The 23,183-nt window shown below is 36.1% G+C and overlaps 1 protein-coding gene across 9 annotated transcripts in view; it reads left to right on the plus strand.

Moving 5' to 3' along the window:
• rap1gap2a (RAP1 GTPase activating protein 2a) overlaps window positions 1–23,183 on the plus strand; it is a 58,718-nt gene that overhangs the window by 10,701 nt on the left and 24,834 nt on the right. For 2 of the 9 annotated variants that reach the window (XM_043258609.1, XM_043258611.1), the window contains exons 1-2: window positions 1,311–1,418; window positions 3,830–3,865. The exons of 2 other annotated variants lie outside the window; for them this stretch is intronic. In XM_043258609.1, coding sequence (XP_043114544.1) covers window positions 1,375–1,418; window positions 3,830–3,865 — 80 coding nt within the window. In that variant the 5' untranslated portion in view covers window positions 1,311–1,374. Of the gene's footprint in view, window positions 1–1,310; window positions 1,419–3,829; window positions 3,866–4,190; window positions 4,207–19,215; window positions 19,471–23,183 lie in introns of those variants that run through there. 5 more of the 9 variants (XM_043258613.1, XM_043258610.1, XM_043258615.1 and 2 more) reach the window with 4 other exon arrangements.

Below are 23,183 nucleotides of genomic sequence, written 5' to 3' on the forward strand. Positions count from 1 at the left end.
TAGTAATACTGTTAAATATAATATTTAGCAAATCTCAAAATGAATATCCATTATTCATACCGTACATTATAATATTAAAATGTATTTACAAGTTTAATTTAGCACAATAATACAGAATTGTGATATCTAAATGGCTGAACATAATTTAATCATTTAATGTTTCTTTAACAATTTCACTTTCTGTCATGAACAAACTGTTGCATAAATGTGTCAATAGCAAGAGACAGTCGAGGATTCAGTATATCAGGCATCGGGCTATTTCAACCCACCCTGAGTCATCGCTTTATGAGCTTCTGACTTCACGCCGCGGGGAACGGCCTTGAATTTGTCGACTGCTGACAGCCTGCATTCTGTCTGCCATGACGCTACAGCTGTTAGCCGGGGTCCGATGCACTTAGATAGATCACGTCTGTCATATTTGTGTGCGAGTGCGGCCGCCTGTGTGTGTGCGCGCGTGTGTGAACAAATCCTTTTTTAATCAATGCCTGTGACATCTCACCCTTTCCATTCGGTACGAATCACAAAGCCGGCGAGGAAAGTTCAAGTGATACTTGTCTGATTACCTCATATATTGATGTTCTGCCATGGCCAGCATTAATCATTACCGAAGCGGATGTTAATGCAAGGGTGCGGGAGAGAAGTGCATGCCCACAGCGATCATGATTTGTCCTCTCTTTATTTTAAAAAGCTCTCCAGCTGCCTAGGGAATGAGGAAATGAAAATGAATGATTTCAAGCTGTTACATCTATTTTCATTAGCAAAATGCATCACTGCTATACCTGAACAAAATGGGCTGTGTTCAATAAACCACGGTGATGAATAGAGAGGTGCGCTTTGAGTTCAGCATCATGAGTCATGTATTTAATAGTGTTTTGATGTGTAGACACTGGCCTATATACGTTATACTTGTTTTTAAATATGTTTAACATCTAAATTTTACAAATAAATACAACGAAATGGCAAGTAAAACATTGAATGAAAAAAAATTCTTCGTGATATTAGGCCAAATATTAGATGTTTAAACTTAAAGGGAAATGGCTTCATGAAATCGACTTAAAATCACCTTGGGACCAATTGGTTAAAAGTCATTACATAAATGGCTCTGTATTTCCTGTGCTACTACTTTGCTGGAAATAATGAGCAGCTGGTGTGACCTAAAAAGCCACACACAGACACATTTATAAAGTATAGAGGTAGGTGAAGTGGAGAAGGGAGGGTGGTTAGGGCTGGGAAACAGGTAGGAGGAGGCATTAGTTTCCTCCCCTCTTGTCCTTTACTCTTCCCCCTGGTGGCCTCCCCTAAAAGAGTGGAAAGAAATGAAAAGCCTTCTGTCCTTCACTGACGAAGAAAGAGAAAGAAAGTGCCGTGGCCAGCATGTACAGGCGGAAAAGAAGTGTGTCATTTGGGGGCTTTGGATGGTAGGATATTTTTTTTTTTTTGTTTCCCTCTGGCCTCAAACAATGACTCAAAAAAGTGCTTCAGTAAAGTACAGTTGAGCTTAGATTTGAGTTCATTTAAGATACAGGAGTAGATTTTTTTTCTGCTATTAAAAAACCCTGTGTATAATCCTTCAGATTTGTATGATGTTACTTGCTTTCTAGGAAGATGACATATTGTACATTGGCATATTTCTTTTTTCATAATACATTTCAGAGATTTCAATTTAGATATTTTGGGAGAGTACAGCATAATAGTCAAAAGTGTCAATCTGGTAAAAGATTATGAGTTTTTCTTTACTTTATTTTTAAGAGATCTTTTATAGTGTCTGCAGTCTTTATAAAAAGGCCAAAATCAACTTGTATTGATCTCAAAGCTGACATTTACTTTGCAAGGCAAAATGAAAAAGAAGGCTTATTTTGAGTGCATAATAGAGATTTATTTTTAGAAAGGAAAGACTACCCATAGGCTACTGTTTGAATACAATTTAAAAATGCAATTAAAATATTAAATGCAAATATAAAATATTGTGGAAAAATTATTACAATATCAAATAACTTACTAATTGCTATTGTAATATATTTTAGAATGTCATTTATTCCTGTGATGGCAAAGCAGAATGTTCAGCAGCCATTATTCCAGCTTTGAGCTTCACATGATTCTTCAGAAATCAGTATAATATGCAGGCTTCTTATTATCATCATTTAAAACAGTTGTGCTACCCAAAAAGTTTGTGGAAACCGTGATACATAGATGAATAGATACATGATGAATAGAAAGTTTGAAAAACAGAATCGGAAGAACTTGAAACAATCTCTGTTTCTAGCGATGAAATATCAAACTTTTTTACTCTCAAGTTGTAGTATTTGTGCAATTTTGACATATCAGAATGTATGTTTTCTGCTTTAGCTCTTCAAACAGGTGCAGCATGACATCTTCAATAAATTAACTGCAAAACGTTCTTTTGAGGTGAAAGAAGGAAGGAAAGATGTAATTATATGGGACCAAATGTAATTTTAAAAAGAGAATGTTCCATGCATTTAGAAACTGCAGTTTTTTAAATGAACAAAACCTGACACCAGCCTTTATAGCATCGGTTCTGTACATGTTATTGCAGTTTCGGTCCATCACGAGCATGCAGATGCACCTTGTTGTGGCGTGGATGGCCGGTGCTGATGTTCTGATAGTGACGGGCAGCGACAAAGCTTGCCATATCTGACAATAAACACTGATTAGATGACTGCGTCACGACTGGGCTTTCATATCTCACACCTTTACTTGCATCAGCATCACCGGCTGCTCTGAGCTTAATATGAATTTCACTGTAGAGAGCACGTTTTGATGACACGGATAATCAAAACACAATCAAATATAAAATCTTGCGGAACTGGTTCCTTTTCGTGAAGGTCGCCCGGCTTGGTTTATTAATGTACACAGTTATCTCCATTTAGTCGCTTCAGTTGATAGATAGGAAAGCTAATTTAAGGCACTGTAGAATGTTTTCTAGAGAAAGGTAATAAGTCAACTCCTCTTTTGTATTCTGATGTATCCAGTCGTGTGTGAATGATTGACGCTTGAACCTCTGACTGGAATAGAACATCGCAGTTTTGTCATTGGGCTGTAAATGTTCACACATTCAAATGGGCAGAATGATAGAAATGTCCAATTCAGGCGCTTCTCCGAAACTCCTCAGGGATATGTTGATGTAGTTCTGAAGTGTTTTTTGCGCGCGAGACAGAAATATAAACACTTTCTCCATGGTGGCGGCAAATTACCAGCCTGTGTTTGGCTCATCACTCGTTTAGCTGAAATGATAAACCTCATGCTGTTCTCCACATCAGGCCTAATAGCAGTAATTAGGCCTCAGTAGAATTAAAAAAAAAAAACTTAAGGAATTAGAGCGAGAAACAAATTGAACAGAACTAGACTGATTTTAAGATCACAGACAGACCATTTCATCAATTCTGCATGCACAATAAATATTTAATCTTTTCAAAAAAAGTGTATTTAAATAAGAACGAGAGTACTAAAATGTTTTTTTTTTTTTTTAATTATTTCATTTTATTTTAAACATGAACTTATTATAATGTCTGATGGGGCGCTCCTGTCTAAGCACCACAGCTTGTGTTTAGCGTGTGTTTGATAACTTTTAAATTATTTGGTTTCATTGTTTATTATTTAATTATAAATAAAGGCAGCATTTATATTTATCTGGAACATGCTACGAATTTTCAGCTTTAAAATCAGGTTGAAATGTTCATGTGGCATGCATGGTATTGTCATGTTCATGTGGCATATATGTTATAGCTGTTTTTATTTTTTTTATTTTGGTCTTTGATTTTTTTCTATTATTAATTTTTCTTTCTCTTTCTTTTTGCCTCCTGCTCTGCAGGATTGACAAGTCTGGCATTGCCGCCCTGAGAGCCCGGTGAGTCTGTGTGTGTGTGTGTGTGTTGAAAAATGTCGATCCATCTAAATCTAGTAAGTCGTAATGTCACACCTGATTATTGAATCAATACGCCATTGATCCAGCAATCATTTCACTCTTCGTGCTCATTGTAATTGGACTTTGTGGGAAGTCTTTGGTGTGAGATCTTCACACATGTCTGTTCTGTATGACCGTCTCAACCTTCAAGTGTCTATCAGCCTGTCTGGTGCGGAGGGATGGGGATGAAAGAAAGGCTAGCGGAGGAGTGGAGGCAATAATCGTGGGCTCAGTATTGACAGAATCGGACGGACATCAAAGTCCCCCGCTGTGGAGTAGCACAGGTGGCCTTTGTGTGTGTGTGTGTGTGTGTGTGCGCGAAGATGCTCGCAGTTATACATGTTCAGATTTTGTCAAATCATATTTCTTTTTGTGTGTGTGTGTGTATTGCAGTCATGTATAACAGTCCCTGATGTCTCTGTTTTCTATTTATATTGGTATCCATGGAAATGAGTTTACAAAGCCAGGGCCATTAAAAATGTGAGTGTGCGAGAACAGGTCTGTGTGTCCGGGTTGGTTGTCTATGTATCGCTGTGCTTTGCGGGGCAGAATCTAACCAATGATTTCCACCCCCCATAGCATCTGCGACTACAAAGTGAACGGTCGGAGCTCTCCACCTGAAGGACAGGGACACATTAGAGGAACGGCATAATCAGGCCCTGTGTGTGTGCCTGTTTATGCAGGTGCTTTTGTTTATGTAATAAAGCTTAGTGTTATGTGACTATGCTTTAGAAATGGAAGGACAGAGAGTGAGAGACAGAGAAAGAGAGACTGAAAGGGAGAGAGCAGTGTATTTTGGGTTCACCTCTCACTGCTTGAGATGCCTCGCAAAATCTGGTGAGTTGTGCTGGGTTTTGTTTCTGGTTCTGAGTTTTGAGTATGTTGTGTCGCCTTAATTTTTTAATAATAATAATTTTTTTAGCATTTGTATAACACAAAATTTTTCTTGAAAATCAAATCATGACGTGACATCAGATCATGTTAAACTGAAGACTGGACAATATTATATATTTTTTTCCGGGAACCCTCTTATTTGGGCATTTTAACTAGCTTATTATTACTAATAATATTAGCCATTTATTAACTCATTAATTAGAAGTAATTAAGCACATAATAATGCCTTATTCTACATGATCTTATTCTACATCCCTAATTCTATAACTATTGATAAGCAGCGAATTAGGAATTTACTAAGCAAAACATCATAGTTAATAGTGAATAAATGGTGATGAAATTTCTGATTAGATCAATGCAGCCTTGCTGTGAATAAGAGACTTCTTTAAAACAAAAAAAAAAAACCCTTTTGAACTGTATTCTGTATAAACGTTTATAATATGATAATTTTGTATTTTAATTTATAATAAATGCTTTATTTACATTATACAAAATGTATAATGTAATAAATTAGGTGAAATATGTAAATGATAAATATGTATTATTTATTGGTTTTTAATTATTTTTCAGAAAGAATACTAAAGCAAATTGTCTCCTAAGAGAGTTGTCTATTTATGAGACCTAATGGAGATTTCAGTTAGGTTGCAATCTCCACAGAAACAGCATAGTCTGTTGACACAGTAAGAGCTGTAAAATGAATGTGGATTGCATATAGGATAGATAATTTGATCTTGAAAGAATCTTGGCAGACTATCTTGGCAAGTCACATAAGCAACAACGTGTAACATTCACGAAGTCTCTTCTGAGGAGAAGGTTAAAAATTCTCCAATTTATCTCTATTTAATCTTGAGATAATGAAGTTGATCAATTATTGTATCTTTCCTGTGGGATAATTTATTTCCGTTCTCAGTGCAGTTTTGATCAGCGTGATTGTTCTTTCTTCTTTTTTGAAAATGTACTGGGGGGGGGATGCTTTTAAAAAACAGGTTTAAACCATAAATACCCGGTTTAACAGGGAATTAGGTTGCATTAGATTGCTGTCTTAATACAGGACCGGAGGTAAAGTGTCTGACACGTAAATGAGACAGCGCCTGAAGAGCTGTATTCAGCCGTCACAAACAATCACATCCCCACCACCGTGATTTAATTATCTCCCTCCATAACAATCTAATATTGGACTCAGCAGCCTGTTCTACAGGGGTGCTGTGAATGGCCAACAGTGATGTTAAGTGACTCTGAAAGACTGTTGTCCTTTATCTATAAACTAATTTGGTGGTGGGTCGGCAACCTGTTCCTGAAACCGTCTGCTTGTGAGACCATAGACTTGATATGGGCTGTTTAGACTGAAAAGACCACTGGGAGCGCTCAGACTGAGTCGTTACTGTGCGTGTATCAGGGGAGTATGGGGCTGATCTGAGATCGGTTTTACTGCTCTTCTGGGATGGCGCTGTGTTTCTAGCTACATCTGCAGCTGTCTCAATTATGTCTGTAGTCCTACAGGAGGCAATTAGAGGCATAGACCCACAATTACCCATTACACCGAACAGAGACAGAGAGAGCAACAACACACACGACTCCAGACGTTATGGAGATGAGTTTGCTCTCGTATGAAAATGTTAAATGTCAAGGAGCATAAATTTCCTTCTGCTCTGACCTTCTGCTATATTTTTCTTTGCATTTTTAATGCAACGTTTTAATGAGTGTATCTATCAGTCCTTTATTCATGCACATGAACGAATCACTCAAAAGTTTCTATGCGTTTAGAATCTGTTTATTTACTAAAATAAACCTGTTTTGTTTCTAGTGGCCGACTTTGACCTTTCCTTTTAGTAGGGATCTGTGAAAACAGGGTTAAGCTAATTTACATTCACTTGCATAAATTCGTTGTAATAGAATTTTACTGAGCTTGTTTAGCACTAGAGGGCAGTAGAGACGCAGGTATTATGCAGGGTTTTTTTAGTAATTGTCCTCCAGAGGGCAATGTTCTTGTATCTTTCACCTTCTTCCAGGAGAACATTGTTTATATTTGTTAATATACTTTTTTTCCAAAGTGACTTGCAGCTATTTTCAGTATATGTGTTCCCAGGGAATTGAGGCCATGCCGTAATCTTTGCATTACTAGCATTGTGCTCTACCTTTTCAGGTATTAAAACACCTGATAATACATACATTGAAATAATAATTAAAAAAAGCTTTTTATGTTTATGTGTGTCAATGGATGTATATTTTGCATGTAGACAGGTGTTTATGTATATGTTATTATTTTCTGAATTTGTCTTTATATTTCTCTGTATTTCATTTTTTGGTTTTACACACACACACACACACACACACACACACATTAATTACTGTTATAAATAAATTATAATATTACTATTATAAATAAAAGTTTTATTATTATTACTGTTAATATCGTTATTATTTAGTATTAATAATTAATGCTAAATAATAACAATAATAATTATTATTCTAAATTATTTATAAATATAACTACATATTTATTCATTAGATATAAATTAGAATAAATCATAACAATACTTCATTTGAATAAAATTATATTGTTTTTGCTGGTATTATTTAAATAAAATTGTAAAGGCTGTTGCTGTTATAACGTATTATGGTCATTCTAATTATTAAAACATGCATCGCATTTTGTTATTTATTTATTTTGCAATTTTGTTAGCAGTGCAATGCAATGCAGGATAAGGCGTGAATGTAGCCATTGGGAATTGATCAGATTGTGGGTGGTAAAAGTTGGCGTTGTTATGCCCCAACTACATGTGTGTGTGTGCTAAAGCAGAACAAAAAAGCTATTGGTTAACATTATACAGTTTTGACACAAGTTACATCGGCTAAAAAGCACAGTTGTTATCGTTTGGTTTAGATGAATCCTGCACAATGAAACTAGGAATGTACATAAACAGTGTAAATATAGTCAGTTTTGATTATTTAGTTATTTGCAATCAGAATAGTGTCATCTCATTGTCTGTCTTTATAAAAGAGGGTCAGTTCATTGGTAGTTGGCTCAGCAGGTTGTCTCGTGGGCTACGGTCATGACAATGGAGTAGCAACACATCAGAGACAGCAGAACATTCTAGCCGACGAGACTTCTTGTCACGAGAAAAACAAACATGACGAAAGCTTCATTGTTCATCTTTAGCTAGGAAACACCTGGTGCTGATTGACAGCGCTGACGTTTGGCCGTGAGATATTCTGGTTCAGCTGTTATGGATGACACTGGAATTTGGCATGGCTTCGGCCCGGACAGCTTGTGTTATTGTTATTAGATCCACAGCCACAGATGCTTAATGATTATCACCAACTGTAGAATTATTATTTCTCCTCACCTCCTACTTTTCTCTCTCTCTCACACAAACACACGTCTGCTGCCAAAACGTGTCCGAGGAGGCGTGCGATGTTGTGGACTCGTGTACGACTACTCCTCCTCCACAAATCTGTCTTCAGAAGCAGCTGCCCTCGTCTCCTGACAAATATTTACTACTCTGCCCCCATTGCAGCGTTCTGACGGCTCTGATAAGGGCGCCATCTGGCAGCTTGATTTTAATGGGGCTTTTAAGGGCCATAAAGAAGCCGAGAGCCCATAGGGAGGATGGCTCATGCTCCTCTCCTGTCTGAAGAGGTGGGTAACAGAGACCTCCGGCGGGCCAGAAAGGAGATCTCGAAAGGAGCGTTTAGCTTCGGCCCTCTTAGTATGTCTTTTACACCTTGATTGATTTCACATAAGGGCCGATTGTCCTTGAGATGTGGCCGGTTAACGTGATATTGGATGAATAAATCCCACATAACGCTTCTGGGATATGACACTCTCCGGGTGAACTGTCAGTCAGCTTTTGTTTTGAATTCATCTCGGTGGCTCTAAGTCTCCTTTGATGTCCTGTTATCCATAAATGAGATGATGTCCCAAAGCCTGAAGACTTTTCAAATTATAATTGTTATTATTATTACTATCATATTAACATTATTATTATTGTCATTTAAAAAAAAGGTTTGAATAAATGTTTGCAGCACATTTTGGTCCCATTATTATTATTATTATTATTATTATTATTATTATTATTATTTATTTATTTTTATTAATTGTGTGAAGTAAATGACTGTAGTTTGCAACCGATTCATATTATTATATTATTATGGTCATATTATTATTGTTATTATTTTTGCAATTTATATGTACAAAATAAATTACTAACAGAATATTTGCAACCCATTGTGTTTACATATTATTATTATTATTATTATTATTAGGTCATTTAACTGTAAAAGTAAATTGCTATATTTTGCCTCCTTAATTATTATTATTATTATTGTTATTATTAGGTCATTTAACTGTACAAAGTAAATAGCTATAGTTTGCCTCCATTATTATTATTATTATTATTATTATTATTATTAGGTCATTTAACTGTAAAAGTAAATTGCTATATTTTGCCTCCATTAATTATTGTTATTATTATTATTGTTATTATTAGGTCATTTAACTGTACAAAGTAAATAGCTATAGTTTGCCTCCATTAATTATTATTATTATTATTATTATTATTATTATTAGGTCATTTAACTGTAAAAGTAAATTGCTATATTTTGCCTCCATTAATTATTGTTATTATTATTATTGTTATTATTAGGTCATTTAACTGTAAAAGTAAATAGCTATAGTTTGCCTCCATTAATTATTATTATTATTAGGTCATTTAGCTGTAAAAGTAAAATGCTATATTATGCCTCCATTAATTATTATTATTATTATTATTATTATTATTGTTATTATTGTTATTATTAGGTCATTTAACTGTACAAAGTAAATAGCTATTTGATAAAGGCACATTCCACTTTTTTTGAAAATAGGCTCATTCTCCAACTCCCCCAGAGTTAAAAAGATGAGTTTTACCATTTTTGAATCCATTCAGTCGATCTCAATGTCTGGCGATAACACTTTTAGCATAGCTTAGCACATAGCTTAATTCATTATTGATACTGATTAGACCAGAAGCATCTGGTTTAAAAATGACCAATATTTCAATATTTTTCCTATTTAAAACGTGACTCTTCTGTAGTTACATCATGTACTAAGACCGACGGAAAATGAAAAGTTACGATTATCTAGGCCGCTATGGCATTGCTTATGGCATTGGTACAGCCTTGATTATTATGCTGCAATGAGAGTATAGTTCCTAGTCATATCGGCCTAGAAAACAACGTTTCCGTCAGGCTTAGTACACAATATAACTATCAAAACTCTTTGGTCATTTTTAAATGAGATGCTTCTGGTCTAATCAGATTTAATGATCTATGTTAAGCTATGCTAAAAGTGCTATCGCCAGACATGGAGATCGACTAAATGGATTAATTTTTAACACTGGGGGAGTTGGAGAATGAGCCTATTTTCAAAAGAAGTGGAATGTCCCTTCAACATTGTTATTGTTATTATGGCATCTATATTTACCAAGTAAATTATTGTGTATTGCTTTTTCCTGCTCAATTTGGTTTTTGAGTGAAACAGAATATTTAATTACTCAGTTTAATGCAGGATAAAACCGTGGCATCCAGTTATCCACATATCTGTCGTAAACTTGGATCACAAATGAGCTGACATTCCAAAGCCTGGAGACTTGCTGCATATACAGTGCGTAGATAATTAAAAACCACCTCAGTGACATGAAAGATAAGCGTGTCAAGGACTCTTTTTATTGATTGAAGTGGTGTCAGGCGGCTTGAAAAAAATGAATTTAAATGAGGATGTGCTGGGCAGCGGTGCTACTGGAAGAGTTTAGCATCTAAAAGGGATCAGGGTGAGAAAGAAGAAGAAGACACAGAGGAGGGAAGGTGGAGGATGGTGTATTATGGTTGCTTTTGCTTCATTTGACTTTGCTGTGGATTCACACTCAAAGCCCCCAAGGTGTATGTTGGTCATGTGACCAATCAAGGAAGGCCATATACCTGAAGAGAACTGTCTGTTTGCATTCCCATTCATCTCAGTTGTGTTAGAAATTCAACCATAATACAATATGTGATATACTGATATTTTGGGGATTTTAGGGGTGGCGTAATATAGCACTATACTAGATATTTCATGGTGGGTCAGAGTTATTTTTTAATTAATTGTAGAATTGTAATAATATCAAATATTAATCGTCCATGCTTTTTTACAAAATGTAACAAACTTTTAAATTCAATAAATTTTTACAATTAGTTGTTTTGTTTTTTTTAAATAATAACTGTAATACAGTTCAGTAGCCAATATGGCATTGTGCATGTCTACTTGGAACGTATGTTTATGCCTTTCTATATGAGCATGAACTATTCTGTGGGTGCCATGAAAAGACTGACATGGTGCCATCAACATCAGAAGGGTTGGGAATATAAGACCAGGTCATAGAAAAGCTAAAACATGCCTCTTTTGAATGAGACACACATCACACAGCATATGTCCAAAATTTTCGATCATATTTGCTAAATTGACTCTGACCTCTCTTGCGCTCTTCTTTTGTGTCTCTTTGTTCCTGTTCTCTGGACCTCTCTCGTTCTGTCTTTTTACATAAGATATGCATGAAAAGAAGACCTGCAGCTGGATTCTGCGTGCCTCCTATCTGCACTCATGAATGACTTGAGAGAAATCTATTAAAACTAAGGCTGGAGACTGCTTCATGAATGCGTCACAGATGAGAGAGAGAGAAAATCAGTTTGCTTGCTTGTGGATGTTTCGTTTGTAGCTATTATTGCCATTTTACCTGTTGCTTTTCGCCATAGGATCCTCACAGCTGCGGTACTGGTATTTTACACTGCATATCGTATCAGTTTCGCATGGTATTTACTCATCTCCTATCAGTCTATTCTGTTGTTCTTCCTCTCCTCCAGCAAGCAAACGCCCCTTCTCTGAGTGGAATCAGGGGCTAAACAATTGTCAGACCAAGCTTTGTCAACCCTCTCCACAAACAGAAAGGAAAAGATCAAATTGATTTATGACTCAAATTAAATAAATGACATTTGCAGCAGCAGAAGAAGAAAGGGTTTGGGAGGAGGAGGAGGAGAAGAAGTGGGGGGAGATCAGTCTGGGTCTGGTTGACTGGACGCATCACAGTGGAGAAAAAAATAAAAAAAAGGATGTTCTGTCTGGCTGAGAGAAAAGCAGATAGGAAACCATGGAAGAAGAGTGGAAAAGTATTGGACAGTGATTAGATGCAGAAGTCTTTTTAAATCTGCGCATTCACTGAGAGAATCTTATTTTCATAGAACTCTGTGGAACAATGGTGCACTCTGTGTCTCTTGAGCCAAATTAATCGGAGATGATAACCTGCTTTTCCAGCACGGAAGGGCAGCTAAGCAATTAGTAGATGCATAAAGATGAGAAAACGTCAGTCGTTGCGCAGAGACCATCTTTTATATGTGAGCCTGATTTTTATTAATGAATTCACAGCAGATTGATTTCAGTGCCGGGCTGTTTTTCCTTTGACAAAAATATTGGAATTTTGGAAGTGGTGTGAAACGGTACTTTGCTTAAAATTCATATGAAATCAAAATTGCCTGTATTTACACACATTGCATGTGTTTGTGGTCTTACTTTACAATAAGATTTAAACTTGTTAGTGCTATTAAATATTAATTTAAAGTGAGTGCTTGATGACTACAAAGGTCATCCAAATGTAAAACCTTATTATAATGTAAAAAATTATGTAACAATTTTAATATATCAACCCATATGGTAAACAAATAGTGAAATCCCCTTATTTCTTTATATCACATACCTCCATCATCACACATCAGTCATAAAGCTAATTTATTATCAGAGTTCCCTTCGAGTTCACTTCGAGGGATTGCAAAACTTTTATAAGTGAAAGATTTGTCACTCTAACCTCCAGGTTGGCTGTCATATTGCCAGTCCACAGGGTGCAGACACTTGGTAATGGTAAATGATCCTTCAGGCAGTGTTATGGATGCCCCGCGTCGGAGCAAGAGGTCTTAATAATTACAGTGACAATGTCTTTTTCAGAGATGAAGTTAGAAACTGCCATAAAATGATGAGGTGTGAGAATGAGATTCTTGCGCTCCTGAGTCCATAGCAAAGCGGTGTGGGGAAAAACACAGTTCCTCTGGGGTTTGCCTGGAAGCTAATAGACGTCAGATGAGAGTCTTTTATTCCTCAGGTTTTAATCTTTGTATCTGGAAGTCGTTGTGGCATAAGCCTGGGGGGATCCGTTTCATGATGTTACTAACCGTACCTCAGGTGACCGATCCATCACCTGGCCCAGAGGGACGGCGGCTCTTCTGTAAAGTGGGATGAAGTTGAGATAAATGATCAAGAAGCATTAAAAGAGCTCTTTGTTATCAAATAGGTATTATTTTGCTTACCCAGGTAGGATTGCAGTCTTTCTGACATCTGGTACTATAGATTGTGGCTTAAAATAGGCAGGCAATTACTAAGATATTAGTAAATGAAGTCTTTCACACCTTTTTGACACCAATTCTGCCTCGAAATTTCTCAGTAGAAGTTATCACGCCACATATCAATGACATTTTCAAAGGTCACGCTCAAATCGAGCTTTAATTTCCATAACATTTGCATTTTCTCATTTTGCAGATGCTTTTGGACCAAAGTGACAGTGCAAACAGTCAACTGGTGCAACAAATACAATTACAGAGAGCACGTGACTTGGTTAATTCTCAGGCAAAGCCTTAGAGAACGAAGAAGCCCTTCATTTTGGATATTAACTTTGGATCCCCTGCTCTTAGAACAAAAGGAAATTACTTTCATGAACCTTCAAAGTAATAACAGAAACATCAGTGCAGTGGCATAATGGCACTCTAGGGCAACCTGAAAAAAATTATAGTGTATTATAGACATAATAGACTAGTTTATGTACTCAAGCTAAATTGGAAATTAATGGTCATGACTTCTGTTTTTAATTTTTTTCTTGTTACTGTAAATGTAAGCACATGTCATGACCTTGTCTCATTTCTTTAGTCTGCACGTAGCTGAAGATAATTCCAGTTAGTAGATAATTGCTCATAGACATTGAATTGTCCTTGACCTTTAAAATTAGCAATATATTTTTTTAACACAAATGTGTAGAGTGAAAACTGTAATCTCTTTAATGTATGTGATCAGGAGTGCTCTGTAGCCTGTAGATTATTGAAATCAGTCTTAAAATATGCATGCGCTAATGTGCAAACATTCATTCATTAGGACATGATCCAAGAAGGTTTAAGTGGTGACTGCTTGATCCTAAATGATGTTTGAAAATGACAGTCGTAAATTGAGCGCCTGGCCTTGGAAACACATTACGCTGGAGAGTTGTGATCATCTCTGAGTGACATATCTCACCTTGTGAAACACATTTGCACTGAATAAGTCATGAAGAAAGATGCTACTGTCTTTTCAACAGATTGTAATTGGTACTATTATAGCTGCAAGCAGCGTTGAAAGGGTCCTTGCATCTGGGCTCAACACTATTTTGTGGCTTCAGGAAAACAGCAAACGGTGAGCAATATGAATTTAAAATACTAAATATAGGAGGAATATGTCAAAGCCATTTATATGTGGCAAACGTCCTGGTGCCAGTTGTTGGTGCTCTTACTGTAACTGAATATTGGCATGCAGATGTCTTATTATATGTTTGAGTTAGTGTAAAACATGTTGCCAACAGGTGGCGCTATGATTGTAACTGAATACTGACCTTTAGATGTCTTCAGGCCAGGAGTCTTACCAAACATTTTTTGGTTTGGGGCAGATCGGAGAGTGTATTGTTTTCATATTAATTTCTGATATTTAACTTTTGATGCGGAGCACAAGGCTTAAAGACTTGTAAAAGCAAGGTTGTTCAGGTTGGGTTTTTCGAACACGATAGACCCTTAAACTTTTAGTGCCACACACTGACATTTAATTTCTGACCTGCTCTGATACATAACAACCGACCAACAACCATTTTATATAATGTCAATCATGTCAAACAATCATGTTTATCTTTTTTTGGTGTTTTTTACTGTAGCTCTGTTGACTGTAAAATGGTCGTTTTCATTTTAAAAGTTTCATAATTTTTCATAAATTATGGTATAGGCATATAACATGGGTTTGTTATTTTCCAAGGCAGCATGTTTAATTTTTGTCACACATTTTTATTTTTAGATTTTTATTTAATATTTATATTTCATTTTATTTAGTTAACAATAACAACACTTTCACAGACTCTTTTTTTACATTCAAAAAACTGCTCAAATCAATATTTAATGTCAAGTTATTTATTCGGTAAGTAGCCATGAAATAAAATGGATATTGTCTGGTCAGCTGGTCATTAACACAAAAATAAACCTCCTGAGACTTGGCAAACTGCCTGGGTTTATTTTGCGATAATGAGCAGCTGGCTGTTTCCCTTTGCTTAAGTTCAGGACTGACATTATTATGTCTTCCAAAGTTTAAATATTGCTTAGTTGCAGAGCTTTCCATACCATTTAAAATTAACTCTGTAACTATCCAAGGGTCACCCTTACCTGTGACTTTTGAATTACCCGTTGAGTTTCAGCACTTTTTTATTGGTAGTATGTACATTGCACCAGTGTTTTTTGTTTACATCAAGCTAATTATATCAGTAAGATGCTGCTGTCCAGGAGTAGGTGTTTGTGTAAGTGGCTGCTATAGTGTGTGTATGTGTAACAGGGATTGTGAATGAGCCTGAGTGTTAGTGTGAAACAGCACTGTGCTCATTAAGGAGCTCTGGTCTGGCTGGGCTTGGCTCCAGGGCCACATGTTTCTTCTGTGCGGTGCTCGGCTATTTCTGTCTGCAGTGTTTGGCTTGGATTTATACTCAGCTGCTCTCTCAGTCACCTTGTCTTGTCTCGTCTCATTCTTCATACAGCGTCAACGCATTTCTATCTAGGCTGGCTAATAGACCTATCTACTGTACACTCGTTTTGATCAATTTAGAGCGCATGAGCTTGAGACAGAAACTGGATTGATGGCAACCTTTAAACCTTGTGTTCCAATTGTCTGGTTCAGTGTTAGTCACCTTCACTGTCTCCTTAAAACAACAGGTTTGAACACATGTTTGTCTGCAAAACCACATATTTCTGAACATGTTGAGTGTGAAATAATGCAGGGCGGGGCTTATCCTTTGAGATCTGATTGGTTAACTCTATAATATTAACATTATGTGATAGTAAATAATTATTTGTGCATTCGTTTTTTCCAGGATTTTGTTAATGTTGATTATTTATGCTCATATACATATACTACATCTTCTTCTTTGCTTCAGTAGGTAAGACCTTTTGCCAGATTTGGAGAAAATGATAAAAAATAAATGAAAATATTCAAAACACTATATATGTAGCTAACCTGAGGGGTTTGCTCATCTTTTACTTCAGAAACAGCTAAGATTTTTCTTCTGATTTTGTGTATATTTTTTTGTGTTAGTATGCGATGAACTTCACGGGTGTGTAAGTTTGAGATGGCAGACGCTCTGCTGGTTATGTGATGTAACTTGTCGCCATTCTTTGCTCACTGGAGATGTTTCCCAGGCCCCGCGTCCCCTTGTGATGGCCAAAGTGTGTTTTTGCACCTGAATGAAGAAGACCACTGGGATATCATGTAAAGTGCAGTGAAAGGTGTGAGATATGTGTGTTGCTCTGAGTTTTTCTACAGATGTTTGGAAGGGAAGAATTTGTGATTTCCTATAGGGTATTTACTATATACTGTGTATGTGTGTGTGTGTGTGTGATGTGGTGAGGGGCAGTGGGAGTCGTGTTTGTGTGTTGAAGGAGATGAGGGAGTGGGAGAGGGGGATGTGTTTGCTCATGCATTTGTGTTTGTGGCTCTCTCAGGGGTTTAGCCTGGAGCTTCATGGATCTTTGTGCAAAGACTGCTCACTTTGTGTCCATTCTGAATCTCTTGCTCTCCAACTCTTTTAACAGCTCAGCCGAGAGAATACAGTTCACCTTTCCCTACTAGACACCTCACATATTCATTTCGCAGTACCTCTCCACAGATACAAGACACCACGTCTCCTCCACTGATCACATGACCAGGCTTGCTTGTCAACCAGCCCCTTCCCCAGAGGAAGCTCAGGGTTGCTGTGGGGATGAGGATCTCGGTGGCAGATTTGGGGAATCTGAGGCGACGTTTCCATGGCAGAGTCTGAGTCTGGGGAAGGGGTACATTGGCTCTTTGAGGCACTTGTTGTTGCAACTGTTAGCTTGGTTTTGTCTCATTCTTATCTCTCTTTGCCCTCAAACTGAAAAAAGTACATTTTAATACAAATATTTTATTATATTTCTCACAATCTTTCAAAAATCCGATAACCTGATTTGGTGGAAAAAAACCAACAAATTCTTATCATTATCAATGTTGAAAACAGCTGCGCTGCTTAATATTTTTTGTGAAAACTTATATTTTAGGATGAATTGACATTTCAAAAGAACGGCATTTATTAGCAATATAATATTGTGATACATTATAAATGTCCTTACTGTCACCTAATTGCTGTATAAATGTATAAATACTAAATTCTATTAAAAAACAGGAAATCCTGGGAAACAGGATATTCAGCAAGAAAAAAACTTGATTGTATTGATCTGGAAGTGACTGAACCTTGAACCATTGAAAGGCCTAAATTGAAAATAGGAAAGTTGTTTTAAAGGAGGAGCAATTTTAATATGAAAGGTTAAGAATATGAGCATGTTTTTTGAACTGTGTACATTGAAGATAAGGGATGCATTTTAAGAAAGCAAAGCAGAAAAGTCCATTTTGATTTTTATGTCAACTTTAATCCTTATTGATTAAGAGAGAACCAGCTGGCCACTGTTTCCATTTTAGCTTTCATTTTAGCTGTCAGAGAACCATCTGTTTTTGCAGACATGGGTAGTTAATCTTTTGCAAACAGAACAAAAAACTGAATGGGTTATGGCCATTATTAGACACAAAGAGCACATCTGATTAAGCGTTGGACTAGTAGTGACATTGCTGTGCTGTGATACACTGCATACTTCCAGTGTTGAATGAATAGCAAAAATCAACCAGCACCACAGTTTTTACAGAAATTAGTGTAAAAACTTTCAGTCGTCAAGTAAAATGAATTAAATGTGTAATTCTGAAATAGATCAAGTCAACGTACTCCAATAGCTCAATTATTACAGTGTACCACTCAAACATTTGTGCTCAGTAATATTTTTTTTGCTTTTAAAAGAAGTCTGGTAACACTTTCCTGTAAACCTTTATGTGTAAGGCATTATAAATGATTTTTAAAGTGTATAGTGAACTATAATTATTTAGAATTTGCATTGTAATCACTAATCTGTAATATTTAAGACAAAATATATTTATATATAAAAAATATATTTAGATCAGTGGTTGTTATACATTATATTTTGTAATATAATCATAATAATTATAATCAACATTTAATTCATAGTGTAATAATAAATTGACGGAAAAGTGTTAACAGTAAAAATATTAGTATTATGAAGTACTGTATTATTAGAAACATAAATCTTTTTTAATATTTAAATGCATATTTGCTAAAGTATTAATTTCTTTAAAAATACAAATCTTGCTGACCCCAAGCTTTTTTATTTTTATTCAATGAAAAAAAAAGAAAAGGCAGATTTCAAACCACTTTCTGGGGGTTCCTGCACCAGCTGAGCAGCTGCCACTGAGATGAATGGAAATGCTAACGGATAGCCTTCTCCAGGTATTATAGACCTCCTTGGGGCAAATGCTCAGCAGGTCCATGCGTTAATCCATCTATGAGCGAGATATGCATGGAAAGAGTCAGACCCAGCTCACTAGGCAGACAGCAGAAGAAGGAGTAACTTCCTGCAGTGGGAAAAGGCAAACAGAAAGAGAAGATGAAAGACAAACAGAGACAGGACTGAGAAATGAAGAACAGGTCAGAACCGCCGGACCGTGGCACATGCAAACGCAAATATACCGAAACAAAGAGATTCTTACTCTGGTACAGGAAGAAGGTCACTAATATTGACAGCCTTTTTGTTATATGGCTGAATTTTCTGAAAGCATTTTGCGTTGCCATAGAAAACAGGAAAAGGGGTCAAGGATGTTGACCGTAAGGTGATTGAGTTTCTTTCTGTGTTTCGTTTTGATTCAGAAAGATGCAAGATGCAATTAAGTCTGACTGTAGTTGCGTTAAGAGGGCAGGAGAGGACAGTTGTTGTTTTTTTTCTTCGATTGAATGAGTGTGGAAAGGTCTGACAACAAAAAGCCGAACGGAGCAGATGGAAAAGTGAGAGAGGGATTGTGAGGGAGGGGCTGGGGAGAAGTGGGCGTGGCTTGCATTCTCTTCAGCCTATCAGATCCTATCAGAGGCAGGCAATGAGAACTGGTGTAGGAGCGGAGAAAAGAGAGAGAGAGAGAGAGAGAGAGAGAGAGAGAGAGAGAGAGCATGAGAAGGAGAGTGGTAGAGGGAGATGTATATTCTCAGTCCCGCAACCCGTGGCAGAGAGCTTGGTCGCACCAGAATAGCGCAGGACAGTCCTGGTCCAGAGTCTGTTTTGGAGTGTGGGCCGGACAGCATGTCGGATCCTGAAACCAAAGTCAACTCCAAAAAAGCCGGCATTCGGGCTGCTGTCATCCTGATCGGACTACTGCACAAGTCCAGACGGCAGAAGGAGAAAGAGAGAGACAAGGAGCGGTGGGTCAACTTTTCTTTTTCCCACCCTCTGTGATTCAGATCTGACTGTTGTTATTGGCCTGGGTACTCTGGTTGACCTGTGTTTTAGTATGAGGTTTCTGGCTATGTAGGTCGTTGTATGTACACTTTATACATTTATTGTCGTCCCAGAGTGTGTTGTAATTGGGTCAGTATATAGTAAAGGACCCTTTTTTGTGGCTCATTTGAGGATGTTCTGGTTTGCAACTTCCAAGCTTGTCTATGCCCCAAAGCAAGAGATATTTCTTGTTCATAGCTCAGTATGCTTCTCAGTCACTGAATAATTTCAATAATTTCTGATGGAGAAGTGACGCAACACACAAACAAGACAATTGTTGATATACAGTAAAAGTATATCTCTGTAAAATTAACATCGATTGCATTTTTGTTCTTGAAAGAATATAAAGAGAAATGTTTAATTTATTCACAGATTTGTTAAATCTTAACGCAGTGTGAGGCGTTGTTTTACTGTTATTTATGTTTTGAATTTTAAGGTTTAATTTTATTTCAAAATTGTATTATATATATATATATATATATATATATATATATATATATATATATATATATATATATATATATATATATATATATATATATATATATATATATATATATATATATATATATATAAATGTATATGTATATGTATGTATATTACAAAAAGCTAAATCTGCCTTGCTCTCTGTGTAATGTCATTGCTGTTAAAGAGGAACAGTTAAAATAATAAGAATGCATATGTATTTTCATATGTACTTTGTGTAATCTTCCATGTACATGTTTCAAGCAAATACAGCACTGTTAAACAAACATAGAGTAAACAGAGAGAGAGAGAGAGAGAGAGAGAGAGAGGGGGAGAGAGCGGCTCATAGTTTTCACCAATCTCTCCTGGTCAGTTTTTTCAGTATGTAGAAGTAAATCTCAGAGGATGAGACCACAAAACTTTTTCTTAGCTATCATTTACTCAGCTTCTCCAGTGGCTGTCTGGTCAGTAGCCAGCGTGGCTCCCTATCAGCGTCATCTCCACTAACAGTGGCCCCAGTGTAAACTTTGTCTAATCATTAATTATAAACTGATTTGACTGCATACTAACACACACCCAAACACACTCTTTTACGCAGGTGTCGTGCCGCTTGGAACCACACAATAAAATGTGTGTTCGCAGGCACCGCGTGCGTCTCCATTTGCATAGATTTCATCGATAACTGGCATGGTTACTGACATCACTGCGAGACGGCCCAGCTGGAGTCGTCGCTTTTATTCCCTCTAGATCAGTTCTGTCCCGTTCTTCAGCTCAGATGTGCAGAAGAGAGTCTATAAATCAAACAGGCTTTTCGGAGTGATAGTGTGATTCACCTTGATGGCTGGGTGTTTCAGGTTTGGCCTCTTGGTTTAATCAAAGGTTGATTGGTGTAAAAATTGCGTTGTTTTATCTTAAAACTGAAAAGGTTTGGTATCAGATTCAAGAGCACTTCATAATATAATTTGTTTTCAGATTAGAGTAGGTAAAAAGACCTTTGAAAAATAGGTAAAGTATTTTTGTATTGTTTGCCAATAAAACATCACATACCTTGAATCAGTTTATTTAATAATAATATTTAATCTTGCACTTTTTTTATTTAATAATTGTTCATCTAAAAAACAACAATAATAATAATAATAATAATAAAGAAGACTAATTCTCACTATTAATTAGTTGCTTAATACAAGGGACATTAACTTGTTGATGAAATACCTAGTCACACAAGATATTATATTTAATGTAATACAAAATATTGATTAAGTAATACACAATGTAATCTTGAATTTTTTTAATGAAATAATTTAATTGTTAATCATATTTAATCCTGAATTATTTATTTATTTATTACCCCAAGGACAGATTTCTAGCATTTAAGAGCTTGAAGGATGCATAATTAATTAATTAATTAATTAATTCGTTTTTGCATATTGTTTCTAAAGGGGTTTAAAGGGGGTTAATTATCCTGTAATATTTTTACTGGAGAGCAAGAAAAAAAATCCTTTTTTCTGTGTTTTTTCAGTGTCTTGAGCTTGACTAGTTTTATTTTGGTTATCGATAATTATTTATTAGAAATGTTGTTCGTCATCCATTTATCTTGGCTAGTGCTGTAAGATGAGAGCAGCGAAAGCATTTCTTCATAAGTTCATTAAGCACCAAAGCAAATGTTTTTCTGGTTTCCTGTTTCGTTCACTGAAATCTAATTTTCTCCACCTTCATCACTCATTTCTCCCATGATCCTGTCTCCTTCAGCTCACATGAACTGCCTCGACATCCTGACTCACTCTGTTTCCATCACACTTTATTTTCCTTCAAGCTTTTTCACTTTTCTCCTCCACGTCGTTTCTTCATATGTAATCTTTATCCCCATGCACCTCCTCTGCTCCCTCGCCACGTTACTTCCTCTTTGCTCGATTGTTTTGCCCCACTCTCTCTCTTTCTGTTGTTGAGAAAGCGTTTTTGATTAGCAGCTGTGTGAAATTAAACTAAACTAGGTCACCTTTTGCCCTCTGTCTCATATGTAAACATACAAAGGCTTAAAGTCCTTTAGGTCAGAGGATAAGATTCCTAGCATAAGATTCCAGTTCAGTTCCTCATTCAGTACCACAGATGCATCAACGTCTGTAACTGTAAGAGCGAGTCATCGTGAGTACCTGGAAAAAACATACGGCTCATTCATCCAGAAGAAGCTGTAAAACAGACCTCTGGCTGCCAGCACAATGGCAAAGCACACTCAGTGGTATATAAACAGTATGTCATAAAAATTCAAAGTAAAGGGCTCAAATGGCAGCACTTTGGCGTAGTGATGGATTATGATATAATCATGTTCCTTATCAGTCCTGCTAAATGGAAACATGAAATGGAGAGAATATTGGTTCTGAAGCTCCTTGAACGTTTTGTGATTTAGAGTCAATAACAAATAATAGCCATAATAAAGAAAACAAAGTTTAACTGTATTCAAATTGTTTATAAGATTTTTTGTTTAATTTTATTTAAAAATAAATAAACATTTAAATGACATTTTTCTTGCACCTTGAATATGTGTTTGTGTCCAAGATTGTTAAAAATGTTTTTACACACACACACACACACACACACACACACACTTATATTCATTTATATCATATAGGCTTAATGACATGAAACTACATGACAAAGTGTTATTATATTTTGAATGTTATGTTATTATATTTTTTTCATTGTAAAACTATGCCAAAATAGTAAATAAGGATATTTATTTTTCTTACAAACCCCATCAATGAGTCAAAATGAATTAATCCAGAAACATACATAAAATGAAACTTTATTTATTGGTCATAAACTGTATGTTATGTATTGTGTTATATACTTTATATGTGAGATTTGCATAAAAAATGTTGTTTAATAAATGAATGAATCCAGGACATAAATAAATCCAGGACATAAATCCTGTCAACCTCATAACTGATATATAAGCAAAATCAAATATCTTAGAAAATGATCTGTTGTGTGACAGTTGTGTGTGTGCTCTAAACTCAGATTTAACTGATATAGAAGCAATCAAAATGCAATCAAAAAGCTTTTTTCCCAGCTTCACTGTTGCCGTAGTTACCACATTTTACGTTTTACAGAGCGGTAGTGTAGTTGCCACTCATTATCAAAATAAAAATATCTCTGCCGGTGTGTATGCATATAT

The sequence above is a fragment of the Puntigrus tetrazona genome, chromosome 15 (assembly GCF_018831695.1).
Source record: "Puntigrus tetrazona isolate hp1 chromosome 15, ASM1883169v1, whole genome shotgun sequence".
Classification (NCBI taxonomy): Eukaryota; Metazoa; Chordata; class Actinopteri; order Cypriniformes; family Cyprinidae; genus Puntigrus; species Puntigrus tetrazona.